This window comes from Sinocyclocheilus grahami, unplaced genomic scaffold, assembly GCF_001515645.1.
Source record: "Sinocyclocheilus grahami isolate Dianchi unplaced genomic scaffold, SAMN03320097.WGS_v1.1 scaffold56.1, whole genome shotgun sequence".
In the NCBI taxonomy this organism is placed as follows: Eukaryota; Metazoa; Chordata; class Actinopteri; order Cypriniformes; family Cyprinidae; genus Sinocyclocheilus; species Sinocyclocheilus grahami.
In genome coordinates this window covers 1,372,431-1,400,132 of record NW_015505235.1, presented here as the reverse complement: position 1 = coordinate 1,400,132, position 27,702 = coordinate 1,372,431, and the positions used below count along the sequence as shown (strand labels likewise).

General features: G+C 37.5%; 3 protein-coding genes across 3 annotated transcripts in view; all 3 read right to left on the bottom strand.

Annotated features, from left to right (window-relative positions):
* Positions 1-1,458: 1,458 nt before the first annotated feature.
* creb3l2 (cAMP responsive element binding protein 3-like 2) lies at positions 1,459-23,099 on the bottom strand. Its single transcript, XM_016270324.1, has 12 exons — positions 22,641-23,099; positions 7,770-7,998; positions 7,533-7,687; positions 7,362-7,446; positions 6,286-6,422; positions 6,066-6,212; positions 5,926-5,984; positions 4,926-4,994; positions 4,329-4,428; positions 4,097-4,220; positions 2,760-3,003; positions 1,459-2,671 (listed from the first exon to the last, which is right to left on the bottom strand). Exons 1-12 carry the CDS (start codon positions 22,734-22,736, stop codon positions 2,602-2,604), a joined length of 1,515 nt encoding a protein of 504 aa, XP_016125810.1. The 5' UTR covers positions 22,737-23,099; the 3' UTR covers positions 1,459-2,601.
* A 289-nt stretch (positions 23,100-23,388) lies between these two features.
* ssbp1 (single-stranded DNA binding protein 1) lies at positions 23,389-25,502 on the bottom strand. Its single transcript, XM_016270325.1, has 7 exons — positions 25,398-25,502; positions 24,917-24,999; positions 24,778-24,835; positions 24,562-24,702; positions 23,959-24,046; positions 23,783-23,871; positions 23,389-23,676 (listed from the first exon to the last, which is right to left on the bottom strand). The coding sequence occupies exons 2-7, from the start codon at positions 24,938-24,940 to the stop codon at positions 23,636-23,638; spliced, it is 441 nt and encodes a 146-aa protein (XP_016125811.1). The 5' UTR covers positions 24,941-24,999; positions 25,398-25,502; the 3' UTR covers positions 23,389-23,635.
* A 1,063-nt stretch (positions 25,503-26,565) lies between these two features.
* cunh12orf56 (chromosome unknown C12orf56 homolog) overlaps positions 26,566-27,702 on the bottom strand; it is a 13,242-nt gene continuing 12,105 nt past the window's right edge. Inside the window, exons 11-13 of the mRNA XM_016270323.1 lie at positions 27,483-27,560; positions 27,196-27,374; positions 26,566-27,114 (exon numbers count right to left, since the gene is read on the bottom strand). Coding sequence (XP_016125809.1) covers positions 27,000-27,114; positions 27,196-27,374; positions 27,483-27,560 — 372 coding nt within the window. The 3' untranslated portion in view covers positions 26,566-26,999. The remainder of the gene's footprint in view (positions 27,115-27,195; positions 27,375-27,482; positions 27,561-27,702) is intronic.

Genomic DNA, 27,702 nt, shown 5'->3' with positions numbered 1-27,702 from the left:
GAATGTTGGCCAGGGGGTCCATCATGCTCCGGTCGGCACTGAGTGGACCCCCTTCTCTCCTCTAGCGCTTAAAAGTCCTTCCAAAACGCGTCCTCCGTTGTCCCTCATGGGATGAATAATATCTATCTATCTATCTATCTATTCCGATTCACTCACGTTACGCGTACGCACGATCCGCGGAACTACAACAACAGCTGCATCCATCCGCGAGGACATTCTGGGATTTGCCTCCCCATCCTCCTCCAGCATCGGGAATGAATGTAGGGCAGAGGGGTCTCTGACTGGACACGCTAAATGCGTGGTGATCTCTGACGTGTGCGTGATAGAAGCGTCTCTGCTAAGAGAGCGCGAGCGAGACGCGACGCGACGCAGAAGAAGCGTGTTTACGCGAGCGTTTAAACCGGACCTGATTGTGATAACAAACCCTTTGTTCGGTCAGGAACCTCCTGAAAAATAAATAAATACACTAAACACTTTTTAAATAATAAACATAGCTTCTTTAGATTTATGGCGCTTGTATATTTCCTTTAAAAATTGCCGTATTATAACCAGACTGTGGAGGGTTCATTAATATTAGCATATTGGCCACGCCTCCATAACTTTTGTCACGACAGCATAGGACAGAAGAGCGAATATTGTAATATTATTATTCTTTGGCCACCCCCCCATTATTTGATTTGTCGGAAAAGCCTTAGATGTTAATGTTAATATAATATGATCACATTAAATCATATATTTGTTAGTTCAGTACCTTTCTTTATGGTTTCACTTGTCCTCGAGTGTTAACTGCTTATTCTAATCCTACAACAACAACAAAAAAACTATGGTATTGTATTATTTTTGTAAAAATGTATAAAATACATTTAAAAAAATAAATAAAAATGATGACGTGCAATTAATGTGCATTTTGATATTGATAATGGCAATTTTTGATAATAGCACAAAAAAAAATTCCGCCTGATAGAGAAACATTTGGGTGAGCAATAAATTTATTTTAACTTTATAAAAAATACAAATAAATTACTCTTTTCACAGGACACCCTAGCACGTCCTTTTAAAAATGAGAAAAATGATTCAAAATGGCACATTGAATCTTTTATCAAACTAGAACAAATGCATTTACCCAAAATATCCAAGATATACTGCCGCAATTGAAGAATCACCTCCATATGTCCACAACAGCACATTTATCCAAGGGTTAACATATCATTTTTCCAAGAAGTCATGAGAGTCTAGAGACTACATGCATTTTTCTTCTAACACAATTTGGCTAATGTGATTTAATGTATGAAGTGCACCATCTGAGCTCTCTGATGTGGAGCAAACACCTTTCTTTTGCATAAAACCCCCTGAGAGGCAGGAAAAATACAATGCAGATCCAGTCGTAATGAAAATAATTAATAGTCAAGCAACTAGATGACATAAAAACATCACTCAACATCCTAGTAAGACAACAAATATATATCAGTCTAATTTAATATAAAGAAAGCCAACATGGATACACAGCAAAACGACGGCTCAGGCGCCTGATTTACAATGCTTTTACTAAGGAAAATATGTATTTGCTCACAGAAAAAAACAGGACATAAACAAGCCAGAGTGATTTCAGAAAGAGCCAGAGATTGCATTGTGATGCAATGAAAGTGTAATATAGTTAAGACGTTATGCCAACTGCATAAGAAATGCACACCATTTCCGACACGGATGTTGCGTGACAAATGTTTGCATCTGAATGCATCACATCACGACAACACCATCTCCTTCGAAATGCTCGTTTCCAGGATAAAAGGATGGCAGGCATGCTAAAAAGAATAAATAACAGATTAATTCTACGAGGATGCAGTGCAAGTGAGTCGCAGATCGCTCGGGACTCGGGTCGTCACAGTCGTTCATATCAGAGCAAGAGAACGCTAGACTTGTCAGCGAGCGTCTTTTACTCCCTCAAGAGTGCAGACGGGGGTTGGATGGTGGCCAGATGAGGACAAAAAGGGCCATCTGTCCTTAATAAAGAGGGCAACGTCATACGAGGGACTTCAGGGACAGAGAGCATCCGTCCTTTTCATGTCAAGCCCATACTGTCCCGCTTTCATCACCCTCAACCGCAAACATCTCCACTGATATCAATCACATCAATTCATATCTCTCCCAACACGCTTACAATATAGGATACTGCAAATATTTACATATTCAGACAAATGCTTTGGAAATTTGCCATCTTCAAACTCGCAAACAGAGCTTTTAGTGTATAATCTGAATACAGTTTGAATCTTTGCACAATTTTTTTAATCTTTGGAACTGTATTTCGATTGACATGCTACATCGTTGTCATGTGAATATGAAAACAGATGCAAATTCAATATATTACTACACAATCTCAGTAGCATGGGGCAAATAGGCGAAAAAAGGAAAAGAAAGAACACTAAAGCAAAAATTCAAGGCATATAAAAAAAAGAAAATAGTGTACACGAGTATCAAAATTAGATATACTGCTGGAATGGAATAAAAATACATTCGTGAGTTTTTGTGTTTATTTTAAAAAAAGGACACCTAAGTAAAACAGTACTATAAATATGAAGCCTATGGCCCGCCGCTGCAGGGATCTCAGGACGTCTCGTTGACGGTCCTCTCCAGCTGTATGACTTTAGCCGTCTCGTTAGACCACTGATCTGACCTGCCAAAACAAAACCCAGTGTTCAGCATCCATGTGTCATCAAATCATCAAATCGAAAGCAGCCAAGGCCAAGGACGGTCATCGTTACCTGTGTGAGTGCAGGTCTATGAGAATGGCCTTTTGCACTCGTGTTTCATTGGTGTTTAGAATATGTGGGCGGGGCTCTGCTTCACGAAGCTCCGCCTGCTCCTGTTTGTGCTGCTGTTCTAAACGCCAAGCCGCCATTTCATCGGCCTGACGGTCCCATTCAGGATAATCCCCGCCCAGCCCGACGGGATGAGGCTCGTCCAGACCCCCATGCTCCGGAAGGGACAACAGGTTCCGGGACCTCACTGTGGAAACAGCTCTTTTATTAGTACAGTAGTGTTTTGTTAAAGCGGTGCATTAACTGAATGACGCGCGTGGGAGAAACGTGATGCGGGCGGATCAGAGATCAGCGATGGCTCTGCTTTTAAAGGCATGATAATTACTGGCCCACTCCAGCACTGATAATGACTCTCAGCAGCTCAAGAGTGGATCCAAATCCAGCCATTCCTCCATTCATTAGTCAACAAGAGACCGAGAATAACGAGCAAATTACAGCAGAGACTGCAATAGACACGAGTGCTGAGTGTATTAGGGTTGGATCGATATGAAAACGTTCAGTATGACAGCGGCTCTAGTACCTCTGCATTAATGCTAAATCCATATTTTAGTCAACACAAACAGCCTCACTCCCTTTAATATTGTGCACGGAGGCAGATGAAGACCGACTGCTGAATACGTGTAATAGATTATTATATCATGCAACAGGAACATTTATTAAACCAATAACTGGAATATACAGCGGGGGGAAATAAGTATTGAACACGTCACCATTTTTCTCAGTAAATATATTTCTAAAGGTGCTGTTGACTTGAAATTTTCACCAGATGTCTGTAACAACCCAAGTAATCCATACATACAAAGATAACTAAACAAATAAGTTCAGAAATTAAGTTCTGTGTAATAAAATGCAACGACACAGGGAAAAAGTATTGAACACGTGAAGAAAGGCAGGTGCAAAAAGGCATGGAAAGCCAAGACACCAGAAATCTATCAGTAATACTTTTTTTCCCCACTGTATGTATATATATATATATATATATAATCTGTCAAATTAATATATTTCTAAATATATAGTATGTTTGTGTGTGTGTGCGTATATATATGCACACACATAAGCTATAAATAAATATCATATTAATTACTAATATATTTTAACATAATATATATAAAAAATTATCTATCTATATACATATATAATTGTGTAAAGTGATAATATATTACATACACATAATTATTTAGATATTTATATTATTTTAAAATATATTTTAATATATACAAATGTATATCATATCTAATTAGAAGTTGCATGTTTTTGTACCGCTATCCCAGCATGCATACCTGTAGTGGTGTATGAGTCCTGTATGGAGATCTCTCTGCTCAGGTCTGTTTTGGTGATGGAGGAACAAGGGCTCAGGCCTTGGTAGAAACTCCCCAAGAACACCGAAAAACACAGAACCACCACCTGCACACATACAGCAGTGCTTCTGTTAGTGCTCATTCTCTCTCTCTCTCTCACACACACACACACACACACACACACACAGCTGAACGTTGATGCAGGAGCGCTCACCATGAGGCATGTGGAGGTCTGGGTGCCCGTCACCCTGCAGGACCGCGGGACCTTTCCTGCCACCGCCGCCTGCAGCGAGTGCAGCTGCTGCAGCAGAGACCTGCCACACAATCAATACAGCACTGTTTACATAGCATGTATCATTAATGACCGAAAATTCAGCCCGCAACAGAAAGTGTGAGATCAAACTGAGAGCGGATGAGTTAACGATCGCTGTAACGTGTAGTGCAGGTAACTGGGGGAAGTCGTGGCCTAATGGTTAGAGAGTCGGACTCATAACCCAAAGGTTGTGGGTTCGAGTCTTGTACCGGCAGGAATTGTAGGTGGGGGGAGTGAATGTACAGCGCTCTCTCCCACCTTCAATACCACGACTGAGGTGCCCTTGAGCAAGGCACCGAACCCCCAACTGCTCCCCGGGCGCCGCAGCATAAATGGCTGCCCACTGCTCCAGGTGTGTGTTCAGTGTGTGTTCACTGCTGTGTGTGTGCACTTTGGATGGGTAAATGCAGAGCACTAATTCTGAGTATGGGTCACCATACTTGGCCACATGTCAAGTCACATGTCAAGTCACTAACTGGAAAGGGTTGAGGCTCTTACTTGTTGGTGCACTCCAGTGTTTCAACTTTCCTGCGTAACTCACTGTTCTCGTTGGAGCAGGTCTCCACCCTGTGGATGGAGAGGGAATTGCAATGTCACACACATACAGATATTGAAAATATTGCACTTGTAGCTGGATTTGCAACCCATTTTACTTTCATAATGTCACTTATTTCTGAGTGAAAATATATATATATATAGATATTAGCAATAGATATTTTAATCAAAATATATACATAAATATTTGATTAATCATTTAAGTACTTTAATACTTAACATGAATTCAATTTTTATATATAATTCTATGTAATTATTATACATTTTAATTATGTCACATGCTGTTTACCCTAAAGTTTTCATGTAGCTACTGAAAATATTTCATTTGTAAATTTCTGTAACATGAAACCCCTTTTACTTTCATATGCAACTTATTTCTAAGTAAAAAAAGAATATTTAATGAAGAAAAAAAACCTCTAATATATATGTAAAATATACATTTTAATCTACATATATACATAAATGTATCATTTACTTAACATCATTTTAATGTTAAATACTATAATAATATTTTATATTTTAAGAATTTAATTATATTTAAAGTATATATCTAAATAAATAAATATATATATATATATATATTACATACGTGCATATATACGAATGTATGTATTTTCTTTGATAATTTGACTTAATTCTAGGTGAAAGAATATTTACTGGAAAAAAAACTGGAAAGGTTTCAGAAGCGGAGCAAGTTACTATACTTTAATGAAGATTATTTTTGAAAATATTTTTTCTTGGGAATAACGTGCAGCTATGAATCATTCACAATAATAAACGTACTTAAAAACGTTTAAGCATCACTGAGTCTTTTACGCTCGAACAACTTGATCTTTAATTTTGCAACACCTCTGAGACCTCGAGTGGAAAAAGTGTATTTATTTTTCATGAATGTTACATTTATGTGTGCTAATTAAATCTGATGAATATTTATCAGACTTACTTCTTCTCTAAAGCATCCATGTACTCTTTCTTCTTCCTGCGGCTCTCTTGTGCTGAAATCTGAAAGTCATGAGTGTGTTTGATATGAATTTTAGGACTCAGATTTGAAGTATGCATCTTTTACAGTTTTACGAGGCTGACCTTGTTCTTGATCTTTCTGCGGATCTTCTTCAGTGCTTTCTCCTCAGCTTTGGACAGGGGCAGTTTGGTGGGCACGGGATACCCCTCAGCGATGAGCGTGCGTTTCTCCTCCTCCGTCAGCAGGAGAGGCCCGGAGCCCTGCAGTTTCTGTCAGATCAGACGAGAGGATCTTGGTAAAACACAACACGTCTGTTGGTGAACAAGATGCCTCTGTACTCACATGAGGTGCGGTGAGCAGAGGAGAGCTGGAGAGGGAAGACGGGGCTCTTGCGGGGGTCTGTGTGGGACTCTGACTGCCCTCCGAGTCACTGCCGTGAGAGCTGGGAGGAGTGGGCGGCATCTGCAGAGACTCCAGGCCTGACGCAGAACATTACAGATCAATTCTGATGGGTTCAAATCACAGCCTTCTGTGGCCAAATATTTGTAATAGCTTGATTTTCCACATAGCTGTGTGACTTTCATATTTCTTCTATTACTCTGAATTATTTATTTTTCTTCTCAAATAATAATAAAAGAAATACTTTTTTTCTCAAATAATAATAAAAGAAATACTTTTTTTAATGATTAGATTACTGAAATGACAATCATTTAAATTACTTTTTTTAATTATTACAATTTAATTACTTTAAAAAGCAAAATCAATATTTTTGGTAATTATGTAGTCTTTTCTTCTCAAATAAACAAATAATTATTTAAATTATTGCGTAAATTCAATTAAAATATGATTAAAATATAATGATTTAAAATTCAATATTCATATCCATTTATTTAGTTCTGCTAAGTACATTAAGTATTATGAGTATTAAAAATAAATAAATTATTTAGATTATGAAATCATTTGATTATTAAATTACTGTTTAAATTAAATAGTTTAAATTAAAATACTAAAATGGACGTGAAATACTGATTTTAGTTTAAAATAATGTCACTTTAATCGAAATAGAATTTAATTTAAATAATTTAAACAGTATGTTATTAATTTAAATAATCTAGTTTAGTTATTTAAGATGAAAAATACTTTTTACACATGTACCTGAATAATGTAGATTATTACATTTTAATTATTTTATTTTAATTATTTAAAATAATTTAAAAAAAACAATCATTTAAGCACATTTATTTATTTTTTGTGTAATAATGTACAGTCAGGTCATTATTGAAAAATAAACCCATTCAGGATGATTCAGTTTATAATAATGACCAGGTGACTGTTTGTTATTTACTGTAATCATTAATGAGCTCCGATATCTTTATTTTTTGTGCAATAACCCAAAAATGTCAGAGACAGTGTTTTACCTTTGGGTGAGAGATTTAAGAACTGATCCACCTCGTGTGGCTCCAGTTTAATCTGAGGGCTGAGACTCTCGCTGTCCTCCTTCACCTGCAGATACGAGCAGAAATCAGCGCTTCAATAAAATCCCACTGGCAGTGTGTGTGTGGGCATGTGCTCAGGCTGAGCGGCCTGACCTGAGCGGTTGGAGGGGTCAGAGAGGCGGGACCCTCGGGGGTCAGAGTGAGGGTCAGGGTGGGCAGCATGACGGGCAACGGGCCACACAGCAGAGACTCCATCTTCAGCCCTTTATCCTCCTGCTCCATGGGCCACTCGTCATTGTCTGTGTCACCTAGAACACACATCAAATTGCATTTAGAGACTTATTTTGACTTCTGTTATCAAACTGGAAGCAGATTGTGGCCGAGTCTTACCGGCGTCGCTGCCGGGCTCCCCGGGCTGATGGGACAGGGGTGACTGTGGGCGCGAGTCTCCACACAGAGAGTAACTGTGCTCGGCTTGAATGTGCGGTGGCACTGGAGACGCAGGGATCAGATCCTCCTCCGTGTCCATAGCATCTCCACGGCCGGACAGGAACGGGTCACTTAACAACTGACCCAGCAAAGCCTCTTGGGACAGATCATCCAGCAGCTCGGTGAAGTGCTGCACAGGAACAACATGGATGTGAGAGTTAGGCATTTAAAATTAAATGATTCACAATCTATATTGTCCAATATATATTTATTTTCTTATTAGTGGGTAAGTATACATGTAATACGTTTTTTTTTCTTCTCAATAAATAAACTAATATTTCAATGGATTATTAGTTTAAATGTTATTACGTTTTATTTAAATAATTATTTTATTAATTAAAAAAATATTTATTTTATTTTATTTTATTAATTAATTTTTATTATTATTTTCAATATTTACAAGTAAAACCATTCTTTAATTTTTGGGGTAAGTACACATTATAGGTTTTTTCTATTTTTTCTCAAATATCTAAACAAATTATTTAAATTAATTATTTAATTATTATTGAATTAATTACAGTATTAAATTAATTACTGAATTATAATTGCATTATTAATGAATTATATATTATTAAATTAATTAATTACCAGATTATGTTATTTAAACTACTGTTTAAATGACATTTAATGCTTTAATTTAAATATTTCAAACTAAAATCAATATTTCATGCCCATTTATTTAGGAGTAAGCACACATGTAATTTTCTTCTTAAATAAATTAAAATGGTATGTTATCAATGTAAATATTTTATTTATTTAAAACAAAAACAAAAATATTTCATGACCATGTACTTATTTTTTGGATATATTTTGAAGGGTGATAAATAATGCACAGTCAGCTGGTCATTATTGAAAAATTGACCCAATCATGATGATTCAAGAGCATCCTTGTTTATGACAACGATCAGGTGACTGTAGCTTATTTACAGTACTCAATTCACTCCAATATATTAATCGTAATCTTTACTTTAAGTGCAATAATGCAAAAAAGTCTAAATAGTGTTTTACCTTTGGCTGAGAGGTTTAAGGTCTAGGATCAAGTTGTGACTTTAGAGCTAAAACGAAGTCCTCATTAAACCGCAGCTAGTTAAACACACCTTAATTGCAGACTGTAAAACATCAGCACATTTCTTTGAAGATCAGATCTCATAGTCTGGAGGAACAGACTAAACATGATAGCAAGTGCTCGCAGGGTAACCCTCTCCACCAATCAGAGCGCATCACGCTCTCTCTCATCCAATCAGATGGCTCGTTCCTAGCCCAGTGAGAAGGTTTGATTCGGGGCCAGAACCAACAGACAACTGCCTCCCCACTCCTTGGTATTCCTATGGGTGCGTTCCAGCCCCCCAGCCCTTCTTAAGAAGGTCCCCTGCTCCTCGAACAGGTTTGGACAGGCTGAGACGCTTCCAGACATTCATTTAATCTCTTAAAGACTAAACGCAGCACTTGTGCTGACTCAGGTCAACGGGTTTCCTCAGCTCTTCTCCTCAGGTGCTGTTTAGAGGAATGTTCTGAAATCAACATGTTAAGCTCAGTCTACAGCCTTTTTGATTCGTTATCATAAACAGGGACGCTCTTGAATCATCATGATTGGGTCAATTTTTCAATAAAGACCATCTGACTGATGTGCATTATCACACTTATTCCATGTGTACTTGCCCAAAACACAAAGAAATGTAAATAAATTATTGACTTAAATTAAACTATTTACGTTAATAAAACAAAATGTAAGAGCAGAATTTAGTCACTGTTCAGTTTGAGTTGACGGCCTACTGTGAGGGCATTTTTGGCAATATCTATCAGTAACTGAAATGCATACATGCTAAAGTGCACACTGTACACTTTACTCTTTCAAGGCCACTTAGCAGATTAGCTTGGTTCACACTAAATATAAACAGAACGGCCTGTCAACATTATGTTCATAGTGGGGAAAAAACAAGACTGAGGCCTGGTCCAAAAAACAAAACAAAACAAAATATATATATATATATATATATAGAGAGAGAGAGAGAGAGAGAGAGAGAGAGAGACCTGCTTTGCATCTTCCTTCAAACCCTAAAGAAAGGTCATTAGAGATGATGAATGTTCTTCGTCAACTTTGCACATTACATAAAAAGCGAGAGTTTGCATAACTCTAATAAGCATAAAAATGCATATTTTTGGAGTTTTGGCAACACACATTGGCTTTTTAATTAGATATAACTATTTTTAGCAATACTTAAAATATAAAAAATACTTAAAATCAACATTTATCTCCAAGGATTTATGAAAGCCAATGTAAGACTTATTAAAGACCATTTTAAGCCCAATTAAAGAATTCTTAGGTAATAATTGTTCAAAGATTCCTAAATCAAAATACATGATAATAGGTCATATTTTCTGTGAAATTGATCAGATTGAAGTAAGTTCATGCCTAAAACAATAACAAATATCCATCAATGGGCTCAGAAAAATCAATCAAGTTTTCATCCACTTCTCCTAGATGTTTGTTTCTGTTTTAAAGGGGTCATATTATATATATAGAGAGAGAGAGAGAGAGAGAGAGAGAGAGAGAGAGAGACCTGCTTTGCATCTTCCTTCAAACCCTAAAGAAAGGTCATTAGAGATGATGAATGTTCTTCGTCAACTTTGCACATTACATAAAAAGCGAGAGTTTGCATAACTCTAATAAGCATAAAAATGCATATTTTTGGAGTTTTGCGCACACACATTGGCTTTTTAATTAGATATAACTATTTTTAGCAATACTTAAAATATAAAAAATACTTAAAATCAACATTTATCTCCAAGGATTTATGAAAGCCAATGTAAGACTTATTAAAGACCATTTTAAGCCCAATTAAAGAATTCTTAGGTAATAATTGTTCAAAGATTCCTAAATCAAAATACATGATAATAGGTCATATTTTCTGTGAAATTGATCAGATTGAAGTAAGTTCATGCCTAAAACAATAACAAATATCCATCAATGGGCTCAGAAAAATCAATCAAGTTTTCATCCACTTCTCCTAGATGTTTGTTTCTGTTTTAAAGGGGTCATATGATGCCATTTCAAGTTTTCCTTTCTCTTTGGAGTGTTACAAGCTGATTGTGCATAGATAAGATCTCTGAAGTTGCAAAGACTAAAGTCTCTAAACCAAAGAGATATTCTTTATCAAAGTTAAGACTCTGCCACGCCCCCCTAAAACGGCTCGTTCTAACACGCCCCCACATATCTACCTCACTATGTGGAAATATTTGCATAATGCCGCCCAAATGTTCACGCAAAGAAAGAAGGCGTGGTTTCAGTAACCGCAGTTAGTGTTGAAGCAGCCATGTCAGGGAGACGCTGTGTGTTTCTAGGTGAAAGCAAAAGCACTTTATTTGGCCTTCCGGAAGTAGATGCATTTAGGAATCTTTAAGATGACTTACAACAGAACAGCAATGCATTTTATGGACGACCGTTTCATGAACCTAGGAGAGGAGGTAATTCTGACTTGCTATGACAATCTGGCGCTTCTGAATCAGCTACTGTTTTCTTATTAGTTTAAGTATTTGCTATTGACTGTTCAAATGCGGAGTTTTGCGCATCGTGTGTGTGTGCGCGAGCCAGCGAGCCAGCGAGAGAGAGAGTGTGTGTGTGTGTGTGTGAGAGAGAGCGAGGGGGTCACATCACAGTGGAGTCAGCTGTCTTAACCGTGGCTTGTGTACTGCAAACACATACCAGCTTCATCACTGTGTCTGTCACGCGACTCTGTTCCCCTTTCGGGTTCTGTCATTACATTTATTTTGAAAGATGAAGCTGCGATTATGGTAGGGGCGTTACATTTCCGACAAGTGCTTGTGGTGTTCGGCCAATCACAATGCACTGGGTCAGCTGGCCAATCAGAGCAGACTGCGCTTGTCGGAAGGAGGGACTTTGTAGAAAACTAAGCGTTTGAGAGAGGCGGGGCATAGAGGACCTACAATAATGTACAGTATTTGAAAAATAATGTGTTTTTTGAACATTAAAGCATGTCAACATATTCTGTTACACCAAATAATGATCTTTAAAAAAGCATCATATGACCCCTTGAAGCATTAACTCACTTGATTTTGTTCAATTTCTCAGAAAACAAGACTTCAGCTATCTTCATTTTGCCTCAAATAAATTTATCTTGATTTAAGGATGTTCAGATACGTAAACTGGAAAACTAATTTCTGAGGAAGAGATTTATTCTATGCAGCGCATGCAATATTTAATTCCACTTCTTTATGTATTTAAGACATTTTAAGGCCTTAATTTGAAGAAGGGCAAACCAAGACTAATTTAAGACCTTTTAAGACCTGCAGAAACCCTGTCTTTCATATTTGCAATGGATTATGGGATTGCATTCTCCACAAAATACACAATGCTGCCTTAAGATACAGTCTCATTTACTGTTGTTCAGTGAATCTTCACAGGCAAAATGTAGTCATTTCAATACACACCGATTTGGCAACGGGTTCAAACTGGTCACGTTGACCAACAGAAATGCCATCTAGGTAGACAGCTCACAAGGTTTCAGCAAAGATGTCCGAAAAAATGAGTTAAACAAGGCCAAGCTGAGCCAACTAGGAGGGAAAGAGGTGGAGTATGGGGTGAAAATGGAGTGAAGCCAGCGTATGGGATCAATTACGGACTGACTGAGAGGTTAACCAATTCAAAAAAACAGAGAGAGAAAGACAAGAAAACAGCTAAACCAATACATAAGGCAACAAGGAGAGAGAAACCATTTGAGAATGCAAGTGACAAAGTCACTCTGGAATGCCTTGCCCCACATTTTCCACTTTTGTTACTCAACAGCAGCTCTGTCTGCGCCCACCATGGTGAGAAAACGTCTGGAGAGCAAGCATGCAGGTCGCAGTTGTTTCTACACAGCCTGCCGTCCACCAAAAACACACATCAAGTGTGTTCGCATAAACAGTTCTCTTCTGAACTCGCTTAAACTTCATATTTGGCAAAGAACTGCTTTTCTGGAATGTCTTCGGCCCAAAACCATAGACTGAAAACGGCAAGCATTTCCAAGGCCACTTAAAGCGATAGTTCACCCAAAAATGAAAATTCTGTCATCATTTACTCACCCTCAAGTAGTTCCAAACCCGTATAAATGTCTTTGTTCTGCCGAACAGAAAGGGAGATATTTTGAAGAAAGTTTGTAACCAGGCTGTTTTGGAGCACCATTGACTTCCATAGTAGGAGAAAAAAATACCATGGAAGTCAATGGTGCCCCAGAACTGCTCTGTTTCCCACATTCTTCAGAATATCTTCCAGACATTCATACAGGTTTGAAACTACTTGAGGGTGAGTAAACGACAGAATTTTCATTTTTGGGTGAACTATCCCTTTAAGGTGAACGCTTCATGTAGTATGAAGAAGAGAAAATCGCAGCAGTTCAAATCAGGTCAGGAGTGGGTGAAGTCCTCAAGTTGTGTGACATAACATGTCATAGTTGTCATCTCCTGGATGCATTTGCACCAGTCATTTCTGTATGAATTCACACATGGTTATGGCCGTACGAAGTCACTGTATTATTATGTCGTTTCTGCATCAGTCACGGCTGATATGCAATTACATCTGATACCCTTAAGCGTGTGATGAGATGATTATGATGATTGCTGGAAATTGCTGGGTGTCGACTGCCCTCGCTAAGAGGAACAGAAGACAGTGTTCACTCCGAGGAGGACAGACATGAGGTTTCCTGCGGTTTGAAGATAGAAATAATCACTTCTAAGTGCCTGGTCTGGGATCAGTTCCTTTACTGCAATGGAATAGAAATGCACTGCATACTGCACCGTCTATATTTTACTTACATACCATCAGTTATCATCTCGGAAATGAGGTTGTTTAGGTTATTTTCATGCCAATTTAGAGCAAAAGTGTCTTACTTACGAAAATAAAATAAAAAAAATTATGGTCAGTATTTATTCAGGGATACTTTGTGTGAGTTCATGCCTAAACAAAACACCATATCAGCATTGAAGTATATTTAATTTCATTTTTAAAATGTAAAAAATATATACTTTTTTTTTTAATTAATATAATAAAAAAGTTAAATCGTACAATATTTCTTGGCAAATAAAAAAATATATTTGTGTGTGTGTGTGTGTGTATATGATATGTATATATACTATATATATCTAATAAAACATATTGTTATTACTTTTAAAGGTCCCATACTGTCAAAACTGAAGTTTCCTGGCTTTCTTCACAATAACTGAGGTATAGGGGCTATGTAACTACCATATAAGTTATGGTAGTTACACAGCCTGCATAAAGTAGCTGTGATTTTTCACGAACCGTTGTGACATCCGTAAAAAGTTGACGTCAGAACTACAGTCACCGCCTTCAGTCACCACCCCGAGCACCACCCACCGTCCCACGCTCCTTTTGTCAAACCCCCAGACAACATCGCGTCCATGCCATTGCTGAGCAACAACAACACGGAAACATGTCAGAAAGGTTAACTTTAACCACGAAACCAGATCGGCCGACCTGTAACGTTACACTCTCACTCAAAGGATGGACGATCTGACAGGATTATTACTATGAGGTGGATCACATCTAACGTGTATAGTAAAGACAAACTCACCGTGTCTATCTAGTCATGATGAAGATGTGTATATATTTCAATTTCAGCAGGCAACTATTTTTACAGCTACATTATTGTTCCAGCCACAATTAATCACAGCAATGTATATACTTACAAATGATTATATATATATATATATCGTCAGTTTGTTGTTTTACACACATGCACACAGACATTATTTCATACATGACATAGTCGTGAGATGCAAGAAACAGACATATGGCAAGAAATCTGTAGACGTGCCCATAACAACAAAAGACAATACTTTATTGAACCTTTTCTGATAAGAAGTGTGCTCTGCAAACGTGAGCATTTTTGACGATCGTTTCTGTCCAGTCTGCTCGTTTTATCGCGTTTAACCACAGCTGTCGTCGGTTTTTTGTCTGGCAGTGGCAGCAGATATGCGATCAAATTTCTAATTTGAGGCTGTATTACGTCAATTCTGGCACCCAAACATCACAACAAGATGATATTTTAAGCTCCTTATGTAGCCGAATCTGCGCTGGTTTGAATTGGCCCTAGTTACCTGTGGTTGGCCTGACCGTGCATCACTCAGAAAACAACAGGCCAATCAGAAGAGAGGCTTGTGAATATTAATTAGACAGGCCAAAATCGACCTGTTCTCAGCAGAGCTCCTGAGAAAGGAGCTGTAAAAATATATTGAGATGGTTTTTGGTACTTATACCGCAAATGTATATTCTTAAGGACATCAAAACCTAAAATAAAACTCCAGAAAGGTGTAAAATATGTGACCTTTAAATCATATATATTTATTTTTAAATAAGATATATGTATGTCTATATATATTAATCCAAATAAATTTTATTAAAAATAATGTTTACAAATAATATAAAATGTATTAAAAGCTATATTTTTTATTTAAAAAGTAAATTATATATATATATATATATATATACACACACACACTTAAAATAAAAAATATAGCTTTTAATACATTTTGTTATTTTAAAATGAATGCAATATAAAAAAAATAATAATCACTACATAAAAAAATCTTCCTGTTTAATATTTGATAAAAATTCCACAATTTTGTTCACTATACACATAGTGCATACTAGTTTGGGAGTGCTGATTAAGATGTGCCCTACTCCATCAATACGAGCACCTGCATCCAGCTGGGTGGATTCTGAGAGTGAAGGCTTCTTTGTCCATAGTTTGGATGGATGTATAGTACATGTGGTTTTACTGAGGGCAGGGTACTGCAATTGGACTCTTTCTGAGATTTTGCCCAGCTGGAGAATCCGAATAGTTGTTGGAGCCGCGGAGCCTCAGAGAGTTGTGATGACAGAGACGCTGGGAGTGGTGTTGGTGGATACAGACAGCGGCCTGTAATTTTTTATTCTCTCAAGATGCAGTGAATGTGTGTGTAGAAAGAGGAAGTTTATAAGCCAAACGTGGACACAGATGACGCAATGCTTTAAGCAGCAAAACAGATGTGAGGAAAGACCAACCCGCATGAAACAGAGATCAGCGCTGGTGAGGCTGGACCTTGTCCTTTACACACCGGTGGATCTGACTCACTGATATTAGCCACTAAAAATCTATTTATTTTGAACTGGAGCACTGTAGACTTAAGGAAAGCCAGAATGTTTGTCCTCAGAAACAATTCCAGCATGGTTGACGGATCTCTACTAATGCTGTTGTACAAGAAATGTCTCATTATTAAGTAGTGGTATTCCAGGACAGGAGCCAATGCTAAGTGACATTAAGCTGGATTACAAGGGTCTCTTTGACCCAAATACAGAGTTAACCTGCCATACAGGACGTTTGTTTAGTTTAATGTGTGCCTGCAATGCTGTTGTGAATCAAAACAGCTCAACTTCCAGTAACTCCATCAATAAGCAGGGTAAAGTAATAATAATCAGCTCAAAAATCATCAACAAGCTAGAGTGAAATTCCATGAATTGTTGCGAGACGCTCAAGATTTGGAAAGGGCAAAGAGCTTGTGGATACTAATCTGAAAAAGGAAATAAAATTAATTGTGAAAGTCCCATTTAGTGGTTGAGTGGACAAGCTGGACAGAGAACAAGGGACAAAAGCAGCCTGGGAAAAGTTTTGTATCCTTATCCTAAAGTTCACTTTGCAGATCTCAGTTGTGCCAAGACAAATCCTTCACTTTTTCCATGAGTCACTTTCCAAGTGTTTTGAATTGGCCTGGTTCTTGTGCAAGCTGCTTGTGTGCAGCTGTTGAGCATGAAATGTGTGTCATCTTCAGTTTAATTCACTGAAAGAGGCCTTAAAGGGATAGTTCACCCAAAAATGAAAACTTGCTGTTAATTTACTCACCCTCAGGCCATTTGAGACGTAGGTGACTTTTTCTTCAGTGGAACAGTAAAAGAAGATTTTTAGCTGAAATCCTGGTCCTTGGTGATACATAAAATGCAAGTCAGTCGCTAGTCACTTGAGAGTCAGAAAAGTATGCAACCAACACAAAATTAATATACCCATGGCTCCTGGTGATATATCGAGGTCTTATGAAGTGAAACGATTGGTCTGTGCAAGAAACTGAACATTATTTACAACATTACCTGAAATCCACAGCCTCAGGCAAAAAGGGAAATCTGATTATTTTCTGCAAACTGGTTCATTCAGACAGTTTGATTCTATTAATTGGCTAAAATAACCAATTCACCAGTTTGATTTCGTAATCCTGCAATCATAACACATGCACACAATTATATTAAGACCTCAATATATTGTCAGGAGGTACGGGTATTAATTTTATGTTGCCTGTAAATACTTTTTTGACTCTCAAAGTGACGGTAGCCATTGACTTGCATTGTATGAACCACCAAGGACCAGGGTTTGATCTAAAAATCTTCTTTACTGTTCTACTGAAGAAAAAAAAAAGTCATTTTGGATGGCCTGAGGGTCAGTAAAATAGCAACAAATTTTCCTTTTTGGGTGAACTTTCCCTTTAATAGTGACTGACTGTGCTGCTAATTCACAACATGACCGAACACGTCCTGCAGATTTAGGACCGTCCCATCCTCCCTTCCCCCCGCGGACAGTGAGTGTTTGGTGATTCTGGAGCTCCAGGGGTTCAGGAAACGACTCCACTGGAATCAACATCTGGCCAATAAGTGACCTTAAAAGACGCTGGATGTAAACATGCAGTGACAGCAGATAACAAATAAATCAAATCTGGATTGATTGGAAACAATCTGTTTGCTCTTTCAGGGGAGGAACAGGAAAACTCTGACTGAATGGAGTGAAAGACACGCTGCATGCCCAATACACAAGCAGCAATGGTGTCAATGAGGGATGTAGACCGCTATAACATGCTATCGATTTGCATAAAGATTAATGTGGGGAAACTATTAAACAAAAACGTGGATCTAAATGAAAATACAGAGAGAAACGTGTCCCAGACAGTTTTATAATATTTGTCTTACTGTTTTGAGTCAGACATACTATTTATTAAAATATCACATCACAAATAATAAGAGTAGAACAATTCAATGAAATGATGCACTTTTTATTTGAAAAAGTATTTAATTTACTGGATTTTCCAAAATACATTTTACATGGTTCACTTATTAAAATGTACTAAAACTCTAATAAACAATTGTTTAAATACCAATGTGGCACATTGAAAATGCTACTAAATTTCTAAAATAATCTACTTATTTATTAACGTATATTATTTATTAATTTATAAACTTAAAAAAAATAAAGATAAAATATTGTACATACTTTTGATATTTACTATTTAAAAATGTTATATATAAAAATAATACATAATATATATATATATACAAAAATTAGGGGGGAAAATTACTGTACTTTCAATGTCATAGCTCATTAAAAAAAATCAATGGCTTTGTTGTCACAGAAAAAAATAGTTTCTCATGCAATGTTATACTCCCAAAGCTAATAACCTTTACTGCATCGCAGCACCTCAATTACAACGTCTTCACTGCCAAAATACATTGTTTGAATCAAAGAGAGATCAGCCTCCAAGGGGCTCTTAGAATGACTGGGCAGATAAGACAGAGTGAAACCACAAGATGGTGATGAATAAATTGGGACGTGGTAATGAGTAATGAATGTGTGTGCGCTCAGCAAAGGTTCAGGTTTAAGTTGCAGCTCATACAAACCATCCATTCAGAGCAAGAGTGCAAGAATGTGTGTCGCAGATACAGCCTGCAAGAGCGACGGACGAAAGCCCTGCCCTCTCGGAGAACAGGCCGAGTCTGTGTCCACCCGTCCCACAGAGAGCAGAGAGGAGAAGACGGGCCGCTCATGCCCAACACACTGAGCACAGAGGGTTTCTCACTACAGACTCACCCCTCCCGTCCCGCGAGATGCTCCGCTAAAGCTCGAGTCATCAGAACACCACGTGATTCCTGAGTGACAAATGTTATCAAAATGTCAGAGAGCTCAGGAACACAAGATCAGGCTGTCCTGACATGCTATGCACTGACCACACACATTTTCAGAACCAGGATGCTGTCGATAATCGGACCTGATATGAAGCATCACACAGTCTAAATATGTAGAAAATGTTTTTTGCCATTTTAGTACGCTGCTATATGGTTGCTAGGGTGTTCTGGATTGTTGCTAGGTGGTTTCTTGTTGGCTGCATTTTTTATAGTAATTTATATCATAATGGAAAAACTTTAGTATCAAAAAGTTATTTTAGTATCATTATTATTTATAATTAATCAGTTTTTATTTCTATATTTTCCATTTTCAGTACATTTTAGTAATTTTATTGTCATTTTTTTAAATTTTAGTTTCAGTTTTAGATAACTATACAAACCCTGTTTAAAAACTGTTCAAATCATATATATTTATATATATATACGTGTGTGTGTGAAAAATTATATTATACAATATATGTATGCATGTAAAATATATATACACACACACACACAATCAGTGATGTAAAACACTGGACTGACGAGGATATCTTAAGAAAATAAGTCTGGGGACCGTAGGGGCCGTGTGTGATATACTTCCTATAAAAATGCAAAAAGTACTATCATGTAAATTTGACCACTGAAATCTTTCAGTCTGTTCCAGTCCCACAAGATCTTAAAAATACAAAGTTAAAAAAGCACAAATGTGAAGCCAGACTTCTGTGTTGTGTTTACAGTCACACACGGCCCCTACAGTCAACCCAGACGACTTATTTTCTTAAAATATCCTCGTCAGTCCAGTGTTTAACATCACTGATTGTGTGTGTGGTCACAAGAGAGGGAATGCTGGCCTATATATATATATATATATATATATATATATGTCAGAGTATGCGTCATTTTATATCTTATCAGTTTATCACAATGTTAATCACAAAGGATTATTTAATGAAGGACAAATTTAATGAAAAGCTGATTAATATGTTAAATTAATTTTAAAATGTAATGCATAACAAAAAGTCTGGCATAAATGCAAAAGCACTTTATAAGAAAAATATTAAAGCCAGCAAAAAAATTCTAAAATTGATGATTAGATGAGGGTGATTTGATATATGCCAACCTGTCAACACACACCAGTTCTATATTATTGCAGCAAATTTGCCATTTATAAACAACTAAACTCAGCTTGGTGTTACACCATCTAATAACAAGCTCTCCCATGCTTTGACTTGTTTGGGACATATCCCACTCTGTATTCTCACATTAATGTTGTACAGTGCAACCGTTATAACAAACTCTCCGTGGTACTGATCAAATCACCCAACCCTAGCTCACTGGAAACCGCTGGTCAGATTTAGTCCAATGTGATAACATTAACTAGCATTTTTAGGAAAAAGAAAATCATCTCAGAGTCAAAATAACCCGAACTCAATATGAGTAATAATAACCAGTGTATCAGCAATAGATCAGGCTGATTGATTTCTATGAATGTTCTTTCTTTGAAACCCCACTTCCCTGAAAAACGACCCGGTCACTGACCTGAATGTGTTATATGCTGATCATAACATCAAACCATCAGCTGGGACAAATGAGATCTTCTGATACAGAAGATATGCAAATAAGCAATGAACTACAACAGCTGAAAGGTTACAAATGAACAACTAACAAACAGGTTAGTGCACAATTGCGTGCCTTTCCTCATATTCGCTCTAGTTTCCGCATCGGGCCAGGAAAGTACATCTGGTTGCCACAAGGTCCGGCTGCAGGAGATAATGTGCTTTCCAGGCTAATCGTGTCGCTGTGATTATCAGCACTAAGAAATGCTGAGCATGACGGCCCAACTGCTCCCCTCAGCATCTCCTTAACCCCCGTCCTAAAGCGGGGAATGAGCCTTGGGTTATTTGAACTATTTCAAACCACCTGAAATATGACAGATGAGACTTTAGTTCAAGAGTAAGTGGCAAAAAAAAAACCTGTTTTACAGGAAGGTACGAACGCACACCCTCTATACAAGTCCTTCCCAACAGAAAGCTGACAATGAATGAAGACATAATCGCAACTATCGGTTACGGAAGACAATTACAAGGCCCATCACGTCATAAAAAGGGCATTTTTGCATTCCTTAAATAAGATCGTTCTTTCCAGATATGCATTAAGTCAAGACACCTATAAGGCAAAAACATTGTTTTTTTTGTTTCATTGAGATTTTGCACTGTTTGCAAATATGCAAAAATTAGTGCATATTTAAGTATATCATGCCTCATTTGCATAATTAAACAACATTTCTGAAAACGTGTCATACCAAAAATAAAAATAAAGTTACTTTCTTAATGCAATCAATTAACTGAGGAACTATGAAGATATCGATTGGTTAAATATTACCCTTATTCACCCTAATGCCTTAAAATTAGAATGTAAATTCAATTTTGAAAGTCAACCGGCATGCAATGACAGCGCAGCTGAATTAGAATGCAGAAGGAAACAGCCCACACGCAACATGCATAACGATAACAGACATACGCAACAGGCCGAACTCACAAAGCAAGCTCTATTCTCTCCAACTGAGAACAATTTGCTTTGTTGTGTGGAATTCCATGTCAACAAACCCTGGGGAGCGAAAGTAAAAGTGAGGAGAACCAGCACATACATACCCAGGTAGGGGAGTGCGTGTGTTCAGAGGGGGCCGATGGGACCCTTAAACAAAGACCCCGTTCTGCTCTAAAGGTGAAGGAGAATATGAACCCTTCACAACCTTTACAAAGCATATATAGTTCTCCTGGAAGTGTGCGTTACCGCCCTGATACTGCCGGGTTATGAATCCCAGACACACCAAACTCTGCACCTCCAACGCTGGCTTTGAGGCCGTCTGGAAAGGCGTTATGCGCCGTGTCTGCTAATTTAATTGGTATGTTGGCTTAGAAACCGCTCGTAATGTACCACTCATCTGGAATTAACTTCATTCGAAGTTCCGTTCATCTATGAGGATCATAATAATTTAGGAATCGACATGTTCTGCGGTGTGACTCGCAATGCTGCATTTGAAAAAGCATTCAAGGCCTTGTATCAAAGCATAGAGCTATATCTGTATCTGTGTAAATGCATTCATTCCACCTCTGAGCAGCATTAAACAGTCTGTGTGTAAAGACACCTACAAGCAACTTCACAAGCGCTTCCGTGCCTGCCTTTACAGTGGAAATTTGGCATTAAGAGTAAGAAACAAAAATATAAGGTTTTAAAATGGTTACAAACATGAGACCAAAATACTTTGCATTCATGTACATTTTAGCCTAAAATATTCATGTTGAATAAACAAAAAAAGTACATGGATCTTTATGCACCAACTACCCAACTGTGAACCCCCTAATTAGGCAGCAAGTAGAGGCCCCTTTGAGCAGACGTTGGCACGCAAACCTATTATTACATAACCTGCAGCAACTCTTCAAGGCTTTGAGCACTATATTCTGACTTTATCAAAATGGACTAAACGTATCTGCATTGCTTTGCGTGGCACCGCATAAGCAAGATACAGTCACTGGATGACTGCACCACCTGAACTTTATCCCTTGTAGCCAAGTGGAACCCAAAGGCACATTAGTAATCTTACAGACTCCTATAGAGTGTCTCTGTGATAGACCAAGTCATTTAAAAGCGTGTATATGACTAAATATAGGAAATTATGATGTTTAGAGGCATTGTGGGTGATCTGACACTAGTTGCAACACATCAACACATGCTATGAGAGGGTGTAAGTGAAGATGGCAATGGTGCCGCGGAGTTATAAGAGGACTCCTACTTACAGTGCTGAATAAAATGTCGTTTTCCCCGGGTTCGGACAATTCGCTGAGATTTTTGTCCCATTGTAAAAACGGTTCCCCGCTGTCCATTATTTCCATGCCTGGATCCGCGTCTGTAGTAAATCACCACGCGCCACAAACGACTATTTGTCAGCGTAACCGTCAAAACACTCGTCAGGTCACGACTCGGAGTGAATTTGGTGCTGTCAGCGCAATGTTAGGTGTAAGCTGCGCGTCCGTCGCCAGTGTTATCGGAACTTTCCTCTCAGCTTCCTTGAGAAATGTCGCCCCTTCACAGGCGAGCAGGAATTTGGGGCGGGGAAATGATGGGAGTTGCAAAATGTGTTTACAAAGGACTGTTTGTGGACTGCGATACCTTCAGGAAACATTTCGGATGTTTCCAAGCTAATATTATTATATGCGCTTTTCAAGGAGTTTCTGTTTTGTTACGCTGTTCGTAAACACTACGCATATTCGCCTTAAAAACGCTAACCTTTTCAATCCAATGCCCCGCCCTTGGAATCCGTGTGGCGACCAATCAGATTGGCTGTTACGTTTAAAGCTCACTCAGAGCGTACGAAAATCAGGGAAGACGGACAGCCCGTCTGACCAATAGGAGAACGCTAATGTATGATTGACGTGAAACTGCTCCAATTAAACGCGACTCCACATAATCTCTTAACAAACCAAAAAAAAATATATATATTTATATATATATATATATATATATATATATACATATATACACACACACACACACACACACAAAGAATCCAATCCAGTTCATGGAAAGTGTTTACATGTCAAAGTGCATCTGTCAGCGCTCTCTGTGGGAAATAAGCCAGCATGACACAATCATACAAACAACAACACTTCTTATGTCCATGTATGACTGTTAAGGCTGGACAGAATGATACGCAGAGTTTAATGTCAGTGAGCAGAGTAACACTATATCAAATATCTTCTTTTGGTTCCTAAAGTCTGGGAAGGCGTCTTCATTACTGGTCTCGCAGATTTTCACTTAAAAACACAATATTATCTGTGGAAAGAGACATATGATATTTGGCAAATTTGAACTATTAAAGCAAAAACAAAACGTAAAAAATAAGCAGTTATGACATTTATAGTCTGTTGTGAACTCTGACCTGCGATAATAGTTGTTGCCTGTCGCCTGACGTTGTTTTTATCCATGTACTCTCCATAGTCAAGCTTTCCTTCCACAAGAATCCGAGACCTGAAAATAAGGTTGATTCTAGGTTAACAGCTGCATGATTTATTTTTTTATATCTATAGATCGCTCCAAAACAAATATGGAACACACCCTTTCTTTACATACTGATACGCCACGTCTCTGAGGCCTGGTTTGAATACTGAGATTCTGTGCCATGTTGTTTTCTGGCTGACATCTCCTGCAAAAACAAAAAGAGAACAAAAACATTTGTGTACGATCTTTTAATAAAGACAATATTTCAGAATTATTTGTTTTTGACCATATATTTGCACCATGAAGACAATTTTCTTTGAAAAAAAAAAAAGCCAATTTCTGTGAAAGCATATGGGGAAAATATAGAATTAGTTTGCTTGTTACTCACATACTTTAAAATTATCTTTTTGTTTAACAACTTTTTTAAATCATATATCATGTGTTCAAGGGATTCATTTTTTTTGAAAATTTATATTTACTTTAATTTCTCCAGAAAACAAACCACAAAAATAATTAAATAGCCTCAAAAATAGCATTAGTAACTAATATATATATAAAAAAAAGTCAAATATGTATATAAAAATAACATTACATGAACAATATATATGAAAAATATAAATTAATAATAAAAAATAATAATAATGATGAAGTCAAATAAAATTAAATGCGTGCTTCTCCATTACAAAAATATGATGGGAGTAGCACACAGATGGATCTCACCTGTACTTGTGGGTTCTCCCTCCCCAGACCGCCACATCTCGTTTGTTGCCATGGAGAAGATGGTGACGGGGTTTCTGCCCTCCACCTGCCTCATGACGGGGTCCTGTCCCACTCGCCCAAGCAGCTGCACCCGGTTAATAGCTGTCAAGAGTCAACACATTTATCAATAACATGTCACACAAAAGCCAGTGCATACAGGGCCTGACAGATACTCACATCTCTCCAAGATCAGATTTGTATCTGTAGTCCCGTGCCGGACGAACTGTTTAAGAACCTGTCAGGACAGAATAATAAGAGTCAGCCTGTAATAATGCTCCTGAGCGAACATGAACACTTCTGCCTGTTGTTTGGTTACCTGTGCAGAGGCGTTTCTCAACATCTTCTCTACCCTGAGGATGGTGCGAGGACGTTTGCTGACAGGTGACAGGAGTAATACAGCTATGATATAAAACGAATGACATAAAAGTTCAGTTAAATAGACCATCTGGCTTGTACAAATGCCATGTGATGTAGATGTAGTTCAAGGTAAAAACATGTTAACCTCTCAAAATTATTATTTTTTTCAATAGTTGATGCAATGCTATTATATCACGTTCATTAAAGTGTCATATTCGGCTACTTTAAGCTTGAATCATTTCAAATCTGTTTTGTATTTAAGTTAACGTTACTTTCAGCAAATCCAATGATGAGCCACATGTTAATCTCCCGCCATTCACTTAAGTTACATCAACTAGTCGCGTTTAATATTGATTGTGCGCTTTACACCGACGATTTATAATCAATATCGTCTTCGCAGTTTATTTAAAAGACAAACGTAAAGATAAACTTCGACTTACAAGTTCAGAAGATCTTGACGCTCAGTAACCCCCACGCTGTTTCCGGTGCGCTCGGAAAACATTCCCCAGTAGCAACAAACACTAACGAACGCCCGTTCCCGTTCTGTACTCCTGTCATATTCCGAAAATAGCCATTTTGTTCTTCAGCCGGTGGGCATTTTAATATAAAATATAAACTATTATAGTTTAAATAAAACATGATAGGTTTTATTAAGGATTTTTGTTACGAATTACATTAAAATTAATAATTTTATTGCCCCAGATCCAGATTTTCAAAAAAAAAAAAAAAAAAATGAAAATCCATAATAAAAATATTAATGATTACATATTTAAAATTCGTATGATCTAAGAGGGAAATAAAGACAAACCACTAAATGTACTGAGGTAAAATAATTAATGTCAATTTATAGTTTGTTGGATTGGACTTTGCAAAAAAAAATAACGCTTTGCATTATGACAGCAGGATCAGGTGTATAAAATCAAATAAATAAATCAAATTAGAGGTCTAGGGCTTTCTTTGTAAATCAGATTTGTCTATTATGAAATGTTATTGCATTTTTATTTTTTTTGTCACCTTAAAAACCTTCACCGTGACACACACACACAAACACACCCACACACAGGTTTGTTTTTATGGTTTATGGGGACTCTCCGTAGGCGTAATGGTTTTTATACTGTACAAACCGTATTTTCTATTGCCCTACACCAACCCTACCCCTCACAGGAAACTTTCTGCATTTTTAGATTTTCAAAAAAACTCATTCTGAATTATTTATAAGCCTTTTGAATTACAGGGACACTGAAAATGTCCTCATAAATCACCTTCTCGTTGTAATACCTGTCATACCCATGTTATTATACAAATTTGTGTCCTCATAAACCACATAAACATGCACACACACACGCAAAAACAGGGTAAATATCACTTAATATTTCCATTGCGTGTCACTTCCAGTCAAGCTGTAATTCTGTCAATTTATTGTATGCAAAAATAAATACATAAAAATGTGTAATTCTATTGATCATTTATATTTACACTGCAAATGCTGCATTTACATACACGTTTATTAATTGCATATACAAAAACACCCAGTCAACAATTAGGTTTATAAAAATGTCACAGACACAGATGTTTATTAAAAATATTGGTATTTTTAATTTGAGGCCTTGAGGTTCATGGAGTTCCTGAAAATCAGTCGAGTCTTACAGAGAAAAAGTGCATCAGGCTTTAGTTACAGTACAGCAAAACAAATATGAAAAAGTTTCATATTCATATTATAATACTGTGATATGTTAGAGTGGCCATGCAAAAGTGCACATTATGTTCATTATTTTATAAATATCTGAATATATTAAATGTTCTCTGCACTGACTTTCCATCAAATTGCCGATATTTTACACACATATTACAGTGATAATAATCCTGAGTGTAGACAAAGGCAGAGTAAAATCCCACAGTCTCTGATCAAAACATAGTAAGACACAATACAAGACTCAATCTCAAAGTGCAGCATGTTCATTCAAAGGCATATTCCCACGTCTATCTGCAGAAATAAAACAAGAAATTAATCCCAGAGGAACAGAAGGAGAAAGAGCCAGAGCTCAAGGTTTCTGGAGAACCAGACTGAGGAGCTGGGAAAGAAGGTTCTGGGCAGGCTGACTGATGGGGTAGTAATGGGGCAGTCTGTCCTCCAGCCCTGACGTCTTCACATAGTACCTATAATAAACAGAGGATATTATAATAAAAGATCTGACAGCTGTGTCTCAGCCTTGAAAATATCTGAAGCTCATGAAGAACCTGAACTCCTCCTTGAACCCCGTCCTGATGTATTTGCTCAGACAGGCGCTGTGCTGCAGACAGGCTAACAGAACACGGCAGCGCTGGAACAGGAGAACCGCCTGAGACGGGCTGAGAGGATCCTGAGGACCCCACAGAACCAGAACCAGCTGCTGGGCCTGATAGCCCACGAACGCGAGCTGCGAAAGAGCGAACAAGGACCTACGCTCAAACAGGCGCTCTGATACGGAAGCTAATCATGTGGATTCATGCAAATACGCATGAAAATGAAACGGGTATATACTTACTAAGAACGGATGCGGTTTAAGCAAGCGAAACACCCAGCCGATGGTGAGGAAATGTCCCAGAGCAGGTGTGCGACTAGCCTTTGAGCCACAAATCAGACCAGTAAAGCTGATCAGTGTTATATATGCGTATACATGTACATTTATATATATATATATATATATATATATATATATATATATATATATATATATATATATATATATATATATATATACACAC

Coding starts and splice junctions, on each gene's coding strand:
- creb3l2 (XM_016270324.1), bottom strand. CDS start 22,736: ATGGAAATAATGGACAGCGGGGAACCGTTTTTACAATGGGACAAAAAT. Junction 5,985..6,065: donor GCAGAAAGATCAAGAACAAG/GTCAGCCTCGTA, acceptor CATGACTTTCAG/ATTTCAGCACAAGAGAGCCG. Junction 3,004..4,096: donor GGACTCATACACCACTACAG/GTATGCATGCTG, acceptor CTGTTTCCACAG/TGAGGTCCCGGAACCTGTTG.
- ssbp1 (XM_016270325.1), bottom strand. CDS start 24,940: ATGTTGAGAAACGCCTCTGCACAG. Junction 24,703..24,777: donor AAATCTGATCTTGGAGAGAT/GTGAGTATCTGT, acceptor GACTCTTGACAG/CTATTAACCGGGTGCAGCTG. Junction 23,872..23,958: donor TATCAGTATGTAAAGAAAGG/GTGTGTTCCATA, acceptor CCTTATTTTCAG/GTCTCGGATTCTTGTGGAAG.